Below are 13,073 nucleotides of genomic sequence, written 5' to 3' on the forward strand. Positions count from 1 at the left end.
GCAGCATCTTCTCCGGATACTTTTAGTAGCTTTTCTCAGTGCAACAGGAGTTACCTCCCTTCCATGGATCACTCAGGGGTGTGTTTTATGGCTACTTTGTAGGTGGGTTTGGTATAACTAAGTATGCGAATTGCTGGCGATGCCTGCAGTCATCACGGAGCTCACTTTGCAGCAAAGGCTGTTGAAGGCGATCGTCCTTTTTATCTTCACGGAGCCCGAAGCCCCAACAGCTCTGGGGCTGGAACGAGCAGAGCTGCCATAGTCAAAGTCTGCACCTCTCCAGCAAATGGCAGACAGCACCCACACTAGTTTTGGTCCTGTAATACTCACCAGCAGTGGTTTATGCCTCTTTGCCTGCTGTGGTAGTCACATTGCATTCTCCTTTCTTTTTTTTTTTTTGCAGATATTCTACAGAGTGGTAGCAGACATTGAACCAGGAGAGGAGCTCTTACTGTTCATGAAGAGTGAAGATTATTCACATGAAACAATGGCTCCGGACATTCACGGTTAGCTGCTTCTCACTGTCTAACCTAATAGAAAGTATCACTGAAATTAAGCAAAAAATTAGGGAGATTTCTCCTCTGTTGGAATCCTTTTGAAATCTGGGATGGCTTTACTGCAGCTTCACTGCAGCCAGGGAGGAGAGGTGGACCATGGTTTGCTATTTGTCTGTCTTCTGCTCTCCTGTTTCTCTGAAAGCTCTTCGGTGAATAAACTTGTCTAGTAATATGATGAGTCCTTCAGTCCTTCTGAAGGGTGAGTCTGCTCTCAAAAGTGATGCCACTCAAGCCGTCATTGAGGATTCTTTGTTGATTTTCTTCATCACTCCATCCCGGTCCAACCAGGAGCGTAGCTTCATTCAGTGTTGCATTTTGTGTCTGCTAGTCTGGTGAGCTCTCCTTTGCACAGCTGATATTTCTCAGCATTGCATCCCCGCGACTCCTAATGTTGTTCAGGTTTTACCCTCAGTTACTCAGACCTCCCTGGCAGGAACAGAGGTCTGCAGATGCAACTGAGGGCAGCAGTAAGGCTTCAAGATTGAAACTCGGTCATTTTGTGGGTATTGCAGGAGGAGAACAAGAGTCCATGTCCTTATCTCTAGGCTGTGCTACTCCTGCAGGACCTGTAGGGACCCTGATTATAGGTTACTTTTTGTCACTTAGCCGAACTACTGGTATTCTGTCCTCTTGAAAACAGAAGATCCCAGGTTGTTGATGTTGCTGTCACTTTTGAGAACATTTGAGCCCTTATTCCTCCTTGCGCTCATTCGTTACTCATCCGACGCACCGATTCCGGCTCTGAAACTCCTGAGTAGTTGCTCAGATTTGTCCCCCACCTCCAGAAACTCCTTTTGCTCTGCTGCCTGCCGCAGCAGGACTGGGTGTAGGATTTCTGCTTGATGCCCATTAGGTTGCAGTTTATGCCAGTGTGGACGTTTTACAAATTCTCGAGGATTCAGGGACTGTACAGAGGGGTTTTCCCATGTCTGTCCTTTTTTATAACTGCCTGTACATTTAGAGCGATATCTTTTGTTCTCTTAAGAAAAAAGTGGGGATTCTTCATTCATTCTAATTCGGTTTTGTGTTTGTTTGGGTTTTTTTTCCGTAGTGGTAACTTTGTTTATTTATTGCTAAAGACATCCCCCTTTTCAAGCATAGTGTTTTCCATGCCTATGGTCAAGTAGCTGTTGTGTAATGACACCAGAGGAAATCTTTGCACTGACATGTCCCACAGGGCTAATTTAGAAGCAGACTGAGCCAAAGTATTGCTCATGGACAGTGGACAACAGAGCCCTATGATGCTTTCTCTGGATCAACTCAACCGTAAAATAGCAACCAACTACATACATTTGAGATTTCAGGCAGACTCCTCGGTGCCTTTCTGTCTCAGAGCCCCCGGGCATTTATGTCTGGAGGGCAGGTAGCAGTGGAACCACGCCAGGACATCCAGCTCCTCGTCTGGAACCATCGGTAGAAAATCCAGCAGAAAAAAATATCATGGGATGCTCTTCTCCAAGTTTGCTTTTTGGGATTTTCTTCAGCTAATCTATTCTTTTGCAGGAATTTCTAACTAATGGAATGCAATATTCATTCCAAAGTGACAATCTGGTGATCTTCTATGCTCATTTTCAGTAAGAAACACGATGTGACCAATTTTATGAAATATAAAGCAAGGCCTCCTGTCTTCTTTACACCAACTTCGTGCATCTCTGTCTTACTTTGAGCAGGGTTGGGTGCTGCAAAAGGACTCTAATGGAAATAGAGAGACTTTTAAAAACTCTATAAACACCCTTTTGGCTATTTTAGGTGCTGATGTTCGTGTCTAAGTCAGTCTCCTTCATTCAGAAAGGCAAAGACCGGCAGCCTCCACTGGATATCCACCTTAGACGCTGTATGTCCCCATTTAGGGTAGCATGTAAACACCCTGACTTTTGTCCTAAGCCAGGGTTAGGGATCCCTGTTGGATATCACCTAGGCAGTTAACAGGTAGTACTGCACCATCATATATCGTAGAATCATAGAATCATTTAGGTTGGAAAAGACCCTTGGGATCATCGAGTCCAACCATCGTCTCCACTCTACAAAGTTCTCCCTTACACCATATCCCCCAACACCACATCTAAACGAGTCTTAAACACATCCAGGGATGGTGACTCCACCACCTCCCTGGGCAGCCTATCCCAGTGTCTGACCACTCTTTCCGTGCAGAATTTTTTCCTCATGTCCAGCCTAAACCTACCTGCAGCTTGAACCCATTCCCTCTTGTGCTATCACTAATGTGAGAAGAGACCAGCACCAACCTCTCTACAGTGTCCCTTCAAGTAGTTGTAGAGAGCGATGAGATCTCCCCTCAGCCTCCCCTTCCTCAAACTAAACAGTCCCAGCTCCTGCAATCGCTCCTCATCAGATTTATTCTCGAGGCCCTTCACCAGCTTCGTTGCCCTCCTCTGCGCTCGCTCCAGCACCTCGATATCTCTCTCATATTGATGTGCCCAGAACTGGACACAATACTCAAGGTGTGGCCTCACCAGTGCTGAGTACAGGGGGACAATCACCTCCCTCCTGCTGGTCACACTATTTCTAATACAAGCCAGGATGCCATTGGCTTTCTTGGCCACCTGGGCACACTGCTGGCTCATGTTCAGCCGCTTGTCAATTAGAACCCCCAGGTCCTTTTCTGCCAGGCAGCTCTCCAGCCACACTGCCCCAAGCCTGTAGCATTAAAGCATTATTATAAAGCATTCTAAGGCATCCTTGTTTCTTTTGAGGTTTTCCTCTTTGTCACTGAATAGCCATTTATTTAACCACACTGTCATGGAACTCCTGATGGGATGGTAGTTCAAATGACTGAAAACTCCCTGTCCCCAACCCGTTTGTCTTCCAGAGGAGCGCCAGTACCGCTGCGAGGACTGCGACCAGCTCTTTGAGTCCAAGGCTGAGCTTGTAGACCACCAGAAGTTCCCCTGCAGCACACCTCACTCCGCTTTCTCCATGGTGGAGGAGGACTTCCAGAAAAAGCTCGAGAATGAGAATGACCTTCGGGATGTGCATGAAATCCAGGAGTGTAAAGAGTGTGATCAGGTCTTCCCAGATTTACAAAGGTAGGAGTAGATGCTTAAAACATGATTGAATGAGGCAAATTCTGTAATGGCTTCAGTCAGATCGTGCAGAGCATCAGACAGGGCAGAAGTCTTCATCTTCTATACAAACCAAAGATGAAGATAAATAAGACTTTTGTGCTGGTTGGTGTTTTATGGCATAGGAATCAGAGGAGTCTCAATAAATCAGAAACTGGTCCTTGCCTGAAGGTCCTCAGTGGGGACCTTAAATTAAGAACTGGATCTTCTAATAATCAGATCTTTAGCTGGCGTGAATTGGGCTGGTTGCAGTGAAATCAGAGGAGTGATTATAGTTCAGATGAACTAAGGTCTGGGCTCCTTACGTTTAGGTAGAAATGACATAGAACATCTCTGAGAGGTGTTCAGTGATGTTACCAATTTTGTCTTTGCAAAGAAGCCATACTAGCTAAAGGCAGGTTCTAGATGTTAATATATGTAGGTGTCTATATGTTCATATGTATTTATAGCTGTACTGTCTTGAGACACTGGGGTTCATCTTTTTCTTATCTATATCTGGCTGTTGAAACAGATAGACCCACGTGCCTATGTACCTGAAAACGCATAGAATGTAAAAAGAAAGTACAACTTTTATTTGCTGAAGATCATTTACATATTTCCTGTCACTGTAGTTTTTGTGGCTACTTAAAATACTGTATTGCGGTGCAGGTTATGGGAAATTTTGCAAATTGCTGGAAGATGTTGAGATATTGTGCCTGCTGCAGGTTAGCCCTTTTGGACGACTTCTCCTGGATGCTTCAGGTGCTGGTTCTGCAAGATGGAGCCTGCTCTCCCAAAACACAGATGCTCCTTGGCTCCTCTTGACGGAGCAGAGGTGGCTTGGCATCACGCAGGGGGTCTCAGATCAGCGTATCGTATGACCTGATCCTTAACACTTCCACAGAACTGACAACACCAAAATTAAAACGTCATGTGCCAAACATGGCTCGCCGCATACTAGGTGAACCCCGCTGAGTGGGAATTTGTGCAGGCACAAGGGCTTATTCACCGGCCGATGTTGAGCAGCATGCGGCTCCGCGTGTCTAATTTTCAATCTGAGTGATTGATTCGAAGGGGCTGATGTAGGTAGATCAAGTCGAAAGGGTTGGAGCAGCGTGGGCGAGGCAGGAGTCTGGACTGTAACATTTTTCCACGTCGTGAGTTAAAGTTCTGAGTCGGTGTTAAAGTTCTTTTCTGCCTGCGAACCAGAGGACGATATCTAACATATGGGAATCATTGAGGAAATGTAAATTTAGCTTAAAATATTAAATATTGAAGAGAAAGGGCAGAAAACAAAGAACGAGTCGTCATAAATAGATGGGCAGTACTGTGAGAAAGAGTGAAAAATGAGAGAGAATGCAGTCATTCTCCGAACTCTTGAATTATTGAAAGGCTAATACACCACAAAGACAGTTCACAGCAAAAAAAGTACCAAACTGTGCTATATCCAGATTATATAAAACAAAAGGCCCGAATGAGCCATGCTTGAGGGTGCACGTAATTAAATGGAGAAGGAGCGGAGCAGGAAGATGGAGATGTGGGGGGCCAGGACTGCCCGGTGCTGGTGGTCGTGGCAGAGTCCAGGAGCTGGTGCCACAGCCAGGGACAAGAGTCTCTCTAGGTCTTACAGTAAATTTGTTTACCAGTGCACGATGGAGAGTCAATTGTTATAGAAGTATTAGGAGGGGAAGCCAGAATTTTTTTTTTTTTTCCCATGAAGGAAGCAATCTGAGGGGGTAGAAGTAAAGAGCATCCGCAGGGTGAAAGCATTTCCATTACCTGTGGCTGAGAATGCAGGTTGCTATTTGGGCTGCACAACCCAAACCGGGCTGTAAAACTCGGCAGGTTTTGTCCACGGATTCACCAGAGGTCAGTGGGAGCTTCACATGAGGAGGGACTGATCCTATTTGGCATCCCAGGCTAAAGATCCCAGTGGCTTTTCTCTGAATCCCCTCTTACATTACGTAGTGATCTTTCCTCAAGCAAAACTGTGAGTTATGACTGTATGTGACCAAGCAACACAGGTGTTTAAAAAAATGTATTTGCCGCTGCTGAATAATAAAACAGGAATTCAGAAAATTCAGAGACAAAAATGAATTCAAAGATGCGCAACAGTAATTAGGTGGGTGATTACCCTACTAATAGACTGAATAATCTACTAAGAAATAAATGAACAAACAGCTACAGAATTGAACGTGGTTAATAATAATGAAGTGTAACTCCAATTGTAGTGTACCGTATTTAGAGGCTTCTTTGTCCTACGCCAGTGGAGTTATTCCTCCTCTATTCCTACTGTAAGAAAAATTGACTCCCATCAAAGGAGTGGGGTTATGTCAGGCGGAGGGATCCAAGGTGTGTTTAGAGGGAAAGTCATAAGGTAGAAACAATTCAGACTGCAGGGAAGAATTACCAGAGGTGAAATACGGAGAGGTGTATGAAATAATCCCCTTAGGGAGCGGTGGCAGCAGCATCTCCTGGAGCATTTGCAAGCGGCCTGGCAAAACAGGAGAGGATGTGTTATTCCGCTGGGGAGGAGAATGTTCTGCCTCCTGGCTGGCGTGAGCCCGGTACTCAAAGGACTTGGGTCTGTCAGGATTGGACCTTCTAAAAATTTTTTTTCCTGTAATTACGTGCTCTGCTGTCTCCTCCTCCTATGCCGATCTTCAAACCGCTGATAAATCCGTGTGTGTGTGTGGGACCTCACTGAGCCCCGTTCCTGTTTCCGCAGCCTGGAGAAGCACATGCTGTCGCACAGCGAGGAGAGGGAGTACAAGTGCGACCAGTGCCCCAAAGCTTTCAACTGGAAGTCCAACTTGATACGTCACCAAATGTCGCACGACAGCGGGAAGCACTACGAGTGTGAAAACTGTGCCAAGGTACAGTGAATTTGTAGGCTGCCTGGAGCTTCTTGTCCTTCTGGATGCTTGAGAGCATGGAAGTGGGGATGCCCGGGGCCGGGATGCAGGAGGGTGCAAGGCTTCTGCCATGCTCTAGATGGCTTCTCAAGGGTTTACATTTCCACTTTATAAATACGTTATTTTTCTACCTTTTTTGATTTGGAAATGGCTGTGGGGTCTGAACTGATGCAGGATGCTGAGCATCCCTGAGCTCAGGGCTCAGTGCCTTGTGAGTGGGGTGTAAGAGGACCACTGAGGGGCAAGAAACCCCGGGGAAGCGTAGGGCGGATGGTCCCCAGGCTGTGCGCCAGCCGTTGGGACCAGAAACTTCAGGACACTACTGCAATATAAATCAAAATAAGAGATAGCGATGGCCCCAGCTGTGCTAAGCGAGCGCAACTGTCTCATCTCTAGAGCATCTCTCTCATTTCCCAGCACCGGGCTTGCTGTGCAGATGATCTGCGTGAGACGCGGTGCTCTGCATTGCTGCTTCTGGGGCCTTTTGCATGAGGACTTTCTCCTTTTTAAGTAGATTCGCTGCAATAATGGGAATTTTATATTGAGCTGATACTCGTAAGATGGAACCAAGCCCTGGTGCTAGGACTGCGTCGTGTACAGGATTTCTCCCAGTCCACGCGCTCAGTTGTCGCTATAAAGTATTTCTGTTGCAGTAGCGCGTAGAGGTTTCAAGCAGCCACGTTTTGACCCATTTTCTGTGAAGTCCCCGTCCTCAAAAGCACAATTTCTAATGGCAGGGGCAAATGCATCTGCTGCAGTGGCTGCAAAGAGGTTAACGGATCCCCCAAATACTTGGCTGATCCTGGGAAACAGGCCCCGTCCCATTGACCGCCATTAGCAAGGCCGTGATGCAGCATGCAGCCACGGTTTTTAATCTTAAATACTCCCAAATAGCTCCCAGGTTTGAATTTTAAAAGACTCTTGTAATAACTGGCTTCTTCCGCAGTCAAGTTTCTTGGTTAATCAGTACTCATTTCCTAGCAGGTTTTCACGGACCCCAGCAACCTTCAGAGGCACATTCGTTCCCAGCATGTTGGGGCTCGTGCTCACGCTTGTCCAGAGTGTGGCAAAACCTTTGCCACTTCTTCAGGCCTCAAACAGCATAAACACATCCACAGCAGTGTCAAACCTTTTATATGTAAGTCTTCAACTAAACGTCTTTGGTTAAGTGTGATTTCTTTTGTGGAAAAGCAGCGTACTCTGGAAGCAGGCGGTTGTGTTGTGCTCCCTTTGAATCTCCCGCTGGCTTCATGGGGGCTGCGAGGGATTAAATGAGCGCTGGGTAACCCGTTAGTCCAATGCAAAACGTTGTTTTCATATGATTTTCCTTTTCAGGCAGACACTGAGTGCTGTATAAATGCACCCGTTGCCCCTGGGATATTTTTCCAATGCAAAGAGCAAGTGGGGAGTGAGATGTAGCGGGAAGGAGCCGTGCCAGGTTCGGCGGCCGCAGCCTCATGGCTTTGCACGGTACCAAGTTGGCTGCTCCCCTTCCAGGGCTCCAGGATACGGCCCTGCTGCCCAGGGCAGAGGTGGTGGCGGCACGGGGGAGGAGGTGGCAGTGCCAGGGTGGGCAGGGGAAGGCGGCACCACAGTCAGGACACACTGGGAATTAGGAAAAAACAGCAGTACCTGGAAGGCGGCTTTGCTTTAGGAGTTAATTTTGGGCCACAGAGTCTCCGCAGCAGATGCCATGACTTTTGCTGGAGATGGAAAATAAACTTAGAGGCAGTAAATTTCAGCCGGAGGACTCGAGGCTCCTTTGCATGCCCCGAATTTAAGTATTGAGTGGAGCTTTTAGATCTTTTCCAACAGCTGCTCCAGCAATAAAACTTGCCTCGGATGTGGGCCTGACTCTGTACTGGGCTGTAAATCGCATCCTCAAATCTCACGGGTTGTGTTTACTGCTGAGCCAGATCCTGCTAGGAGACGGGGAACCTGGATGCATGGGAATGTTGCAGGTTGCTTTCTCTCCCTTTCAGGCAGAAAATATTCAAGAATATTGTTCTTGGTAACGCTAATCTCCACCACAGGCTTTTCAGGCATCTGCTGTGGCTTGAAAGGCACCTTGTTACCACCTCCTCTCCTTGTCTGCCAAAATTCTTCATCTTTTGCTGCTCTCAACAGTAATTTACCAAAATATCAACACCACACCTGGACAAAGTGGCCACCGTGCGCTAAGATATTTCCTCAAGGAGAGGAGTATTGGCTTGAAAGACTCAATCTGTGCAAAGTCTGTATATCTGCCATTGGGGTAGATAACACTTTTGGTTTGGGCTTCTTGAATGAGAAAATGTATAACTAGATCCAATAATAAATATCGCTAATAACTTTTAAACCTGATTACAGGTTAAGTAATTCCACTTCAAGATTATAATTATTAGAAAACACTAACTTCTGGCTAGGTAGGGAGTCTTCAGATGGCCCTGTTGCAATGCCCTATATAAAAATCTGTAAGTGTCACCTCTCATAACTGAAATAATCTCTCAAATGCTCTTTGTTATTATTTATCCTGATAAATCAAAACAGCAGCCGGTATTCTTCATATGTACAGAGTGAGGGATGAAAACCCATCCAGCAACCTGCGAATAACAGCCATGTAATTGCAGAACAAAAGGCTTTGGAGACCACATGTTCGGTAGGCTTTGCTGAGCGATGGGAGGGAGGTAGGGTCACCTAAAGGAGATATCTGCTTTCCACCAGAAGGCCACACACCATGATTTACTCGTACCAGTCTGTTTATGGCAACTGTCTCTTATTACAGTACACCGCCCAAGCTTGAGTGAAAACTCACCAACACTAAGGTAATTACTCACTGCCTTCGCAAAATCTCCAGCCTCTCCAAATAGAAACCACATGCCGTAATAGACTGAACATATTCAAAATAGTACTTACAGTAATTTTTTTTAATAAGCAGAAAATATGCAAACTTAACTGCTGGCTAATTTGGGGTCCAGATACAATCGTGGTACAGAGTGGGTGTAGGCATGATATGAATTTTTGCAATTTGGGAGCCAGATTGGGAATTTGTGTTAAACCTGGGGTCTGTAGAGCAATAAAAGCTTCAAGGAGGGACGCTTCCCTTACAAGTTAGTTGCTTAAAAGTACGGCGCTGAGATTTAAAGGGTGTAATAAGATGTAATAGGAGAAATCAAACCCAGCTTCTGTTGCTTTGATACGTGGAAGCAATTAAAGTTGATAACCGCCCCCCATCTACTAAAGTTTATGGAAAGCTTTACTTGGAAATAAAATTCATGTCATGAAAAAGAGGTAGATCTTATACCAGGACTTATACCTGGGTCCTGGGAGTATCCACGGAGGTTGAGGTGGCGCAGTCGATTTAGACACAGAGTTTCCTCCCGAATCAGCGGGGCATTGGGTGTGCGCTTCCCTGATGCCGTCTTACACCCAGGCTTCAGGTGACAGTCCCCAAGAGTAAGAGTACTCTGGGGAGTAAGGGCTTCGGACCTCAGCCCAAAATGTCTTTGCCAGCCTCGAGAGCCCGTGGATTGAATAGGCTGCCTGTTAAATGCAAGAGGCACCTGGAGCAAGCAGCACCTCATTAAATAGGTTTAAATAACTTTTATGCTCAAAAAGTCCTCAGTGCAACTGTTAATTGTTTGATTGATTTTATAATAATAAATATTAGCATATTTTGATGGTATTGCCATTATTGCTTTTATTTAGTTTTAAAACTCAGATAAAATGTATTTAGTCAAATGATTAATTTGCATCTTCCTTAATAGTTGGTAAGGATATCTCTCGCTTGTAAGTGTGTATTTTTGCTTTTCTCTGGAGTAGAACATTTCTCAGTTCTGTTGACTTTTGAGTATATTAATTTGGAGAATAATAATTTAATAATGTGTCGGTGTTCTTTAAGGGAGAACTTCCCAAACTTGAGGACGACCCAATCTGTGCCAATCCAGCCCTTCTCACCCGCTTGCCACTCTAGCCTACCTGAGTGAAGCGTTATATTTAATGCAGCCACGTGAATAAGCAGTAGGCCCTCAACAATACCTGGTAGAAGATCCAAAAGTTCACCAAACATGATTTATTTTTAATTATCCATTAGCCTAGCCGTGTAAATGTATGCACTGGAGATTTTTTTTCTGGAAAAATGCGTATGGTCTGATGCTCTGCTGCTCTGTGTTAGGCAGAACTGTCCGTGTTGACAGAGTTATCCTGCTTTACATAAGGAGAGGAGTTGGCCCGTAATATTCAAGCCGAAGCTTGTGCAAACTGATGGCTATGTCACTCGACTTGTACTATTTGGTCACCTTAATTTTGGTTTCTGTGATTAACGTGATAGGAGCAGGGAGAGCTTTTTGTCCAAGACCTCAACAGGGGCCTGATTCTGTACCATGAGGTATGGGGGTGACTTTCATTTGTGGGAACAGAAACCTTACGCCAGCAATTAGGCTAAAAATAGGAGGAAATACTAGAAAAATCAGAGTTTCATACTGCAACAAATAAATAACAAATAGTTCTATGATAAATAACAAATAGTTCTATGTTAAATAGACAAAATATTTAAAAAAAAAATGAACAAAGTACTTATACAGAGAAAATCAAACATTGTCAAGGAATTAGATTTTTTTTCTTTTCCTTTTTTTTTCTTTTCCTCTTTTTTCTTCTTTTCCTTTTTTCTCTTCTTTTCCTTTTTTCTCTTCTCTTCTCTTCTCTTCTCTTCTCTTCTCTTCTCTTCTCTTCTCTTCTCTTCTCTTCTCTTCTCTTTTCCTCCTTCTTCTCTTTCTCCTTTCTCTTCCATCATTTTTCTTCTTTCTTTATAATTTTATTTTTTTATTTTCTCTCTTTTCTTTCTCGTCTTTCCCTGTGAATGAGGATTTCCAGCAGGAACAGTAACTGATACACAGCAACAAACATTCTTCCTGAATTACCGCATTGCAAATTTCCTGTGTTTGGGCCCAATTCTGCACTCTTTACCCCATGAATTGTCCCGGGGATGTCAACGGGGCGTGAACAGGGAAAATGGGTGGATCGGGCAGGATCAGGCCCTGGAACAATAGGAGCATTGTTGCTGAGATATGAAGGAGCCTGCTGAAGAGGTAAACAGTTAAGAGATGACAACAAGTGGTCAAGTTTCTCAAGGGCAGAGATTTAGAGGAGCAGGAAGGTTAGCGCGGGCCCCGGTGCGAGTGGAAGTTAGAGGACGTGATTGCAGTTCATGGGAACCAAGAGTGCAGGATGGGATACATTCAATTCAGTTTCCTTTGCAGGCTTAAAATAGAGCCATTGTAAATTATGTCAGTCTGTCTCAAATCATGAAAATGATTGTTAAAAAGGCCTCAGAATACACAATGTGTATTGTTGTGTGGCTTTGATGTGTGAAAGATGAGAGCTGATGATATAACACAAATTAAATAAAAATAAAGTGGCCACATGCTTTTTCCTGGCTGGAAAAAAAAAGAAAAAGGGTTTATTACAGAGGGATAACACTGCTTACTGATAATGCTGCTGCCTTGTTTTTAAACAAGGCTGGGGCTGAAACTGTTAGAAGCAAGGTAGTGCAGAGGTACGGACACATTCTAGCATAGTGAAGAGCACAAGACATAGAGCAGCTTTGGGACTTGCCCGATGCCCCTGCTCGTCCAAAGGTTGCCAACAAAGGGACACAGAAAGGCACTGGGCCTCTTCCAAAACACATTTTTACTTGCAGACCTGTAACGTGGTTCCTGCCCCAGCATACTCCCCAAGATTTGTAGCAGCCAGAAAATCAGGGACCTGCAAAATCCCATTCACTACCACAACATGATTTACTCTTTAGAGCGTCTCGTGCTCATACCACTGGGACCCCTTCTAGCGTCCTGCCACTGAAAATGGTTGCTGGAAGCCGTGCTCCGATGTGCCAATTGTCATAGGCTAGATCAGGCCCACGAGCTCAAGGTAGATCTCCTCCCCTCTGTGGCTTCAGGCTTTCTCCAGGCGCTTCTTTTGTGAGGCTGAAGCTGTTCTCATCCCAGAGGAGTCTGAAAGGAAATCCATCGAGCTGTTTTGAGCATCAGACACGCACATAAATACAGCTGCATTCTTAAAGGAAATTGTTGTTGACATATAGTGCATTTTTTCATGTGCGAGAGACAAATAGCAATATTAAGACTAGTAAAGTTATTAAGATGTGGAATTTAGAGTTGCAGCATCCCAGACACCTGCAGGGACGGTGTGCGTTACACAAATAGAAATGCTTTGGACACACGAGAGTACTAGACTGAGGTTACTCAGTCTCTAGCCTGGACTTCATGAGATTAAATTCTTAGTCATAAGTGGAAAAAAATGTTGTTTGTTAATAAGGTTATGCACTTGGAAATACCTGGTTGTCTCCTCCTTCACCTCTTTCACATCCTTGCGCTCTTGCAGGCTGAAAGCCCTGTGAGGCAGCTCTGTCTATCTCCTGTCTGGTCCTGCAAATATTTATTTTAATGACTAACTTCCCCCATGTGAATAGTGACATAAATGGATGTCATTTGAAGGCATGAGTGCTCGCTCGCGCAGGAGCACCGGGGGTTCGTACGGTGTTCCAGCAC

General features: G+C 45.0%; 1 protein-coding gene across 10 annotated transcripts in view; it reads left to right on the plus strand.

Annotated features, from left to right (window-relative positions):
- The window catches only part of MECOM (MDS1 and EVI1 complex locus), a 350,717-nt gene that overhangs the window by 312,540 nt on the left and 25,104 nt on the right, over positions 1-13,073 (plus strand). For 5 of the 10 annotated variants that reach the window (XM_074591441.1, XM_074591443.1, XM_074591448.1 and 2 more), the window contains 4 exons: positions 404-506; positions 3,385-3,601; positions 6,345-6,492; positions 7,513-7,669. In XM_074591441.1, the coding sequence (XP_074447542.1) occupies positions 404-506; positions 3,385-3,601; positions 6,345-6,492; positions 7,513-7,669 (625 nt within the window). The remainder of the gene's footprint in view (positions 1-403; positions 507-3,384; positions 3,602-6,344; positions 6,493-7,512; positions 7,670-13,073) is intronic. The other 5 variants (XM_074591442.1, XM_074591444.1, XM_074591449.1 and 2 more) reach the window with 1 other exon arrangement.

This window comes from Larus michahellis, chromosome 6 (genome assembly GCF_964199755.1).
Source record: "Larus michahellis chromosome 6, bLarMic1.1, whole genome shotgun sequence".
Taxonomy (NCBI): domain Eukaryota; kingdom Metazoa; phylum Chordata; class Aves; order Charadriiformes; family Laridae; genus Larus; species Larus michahellis.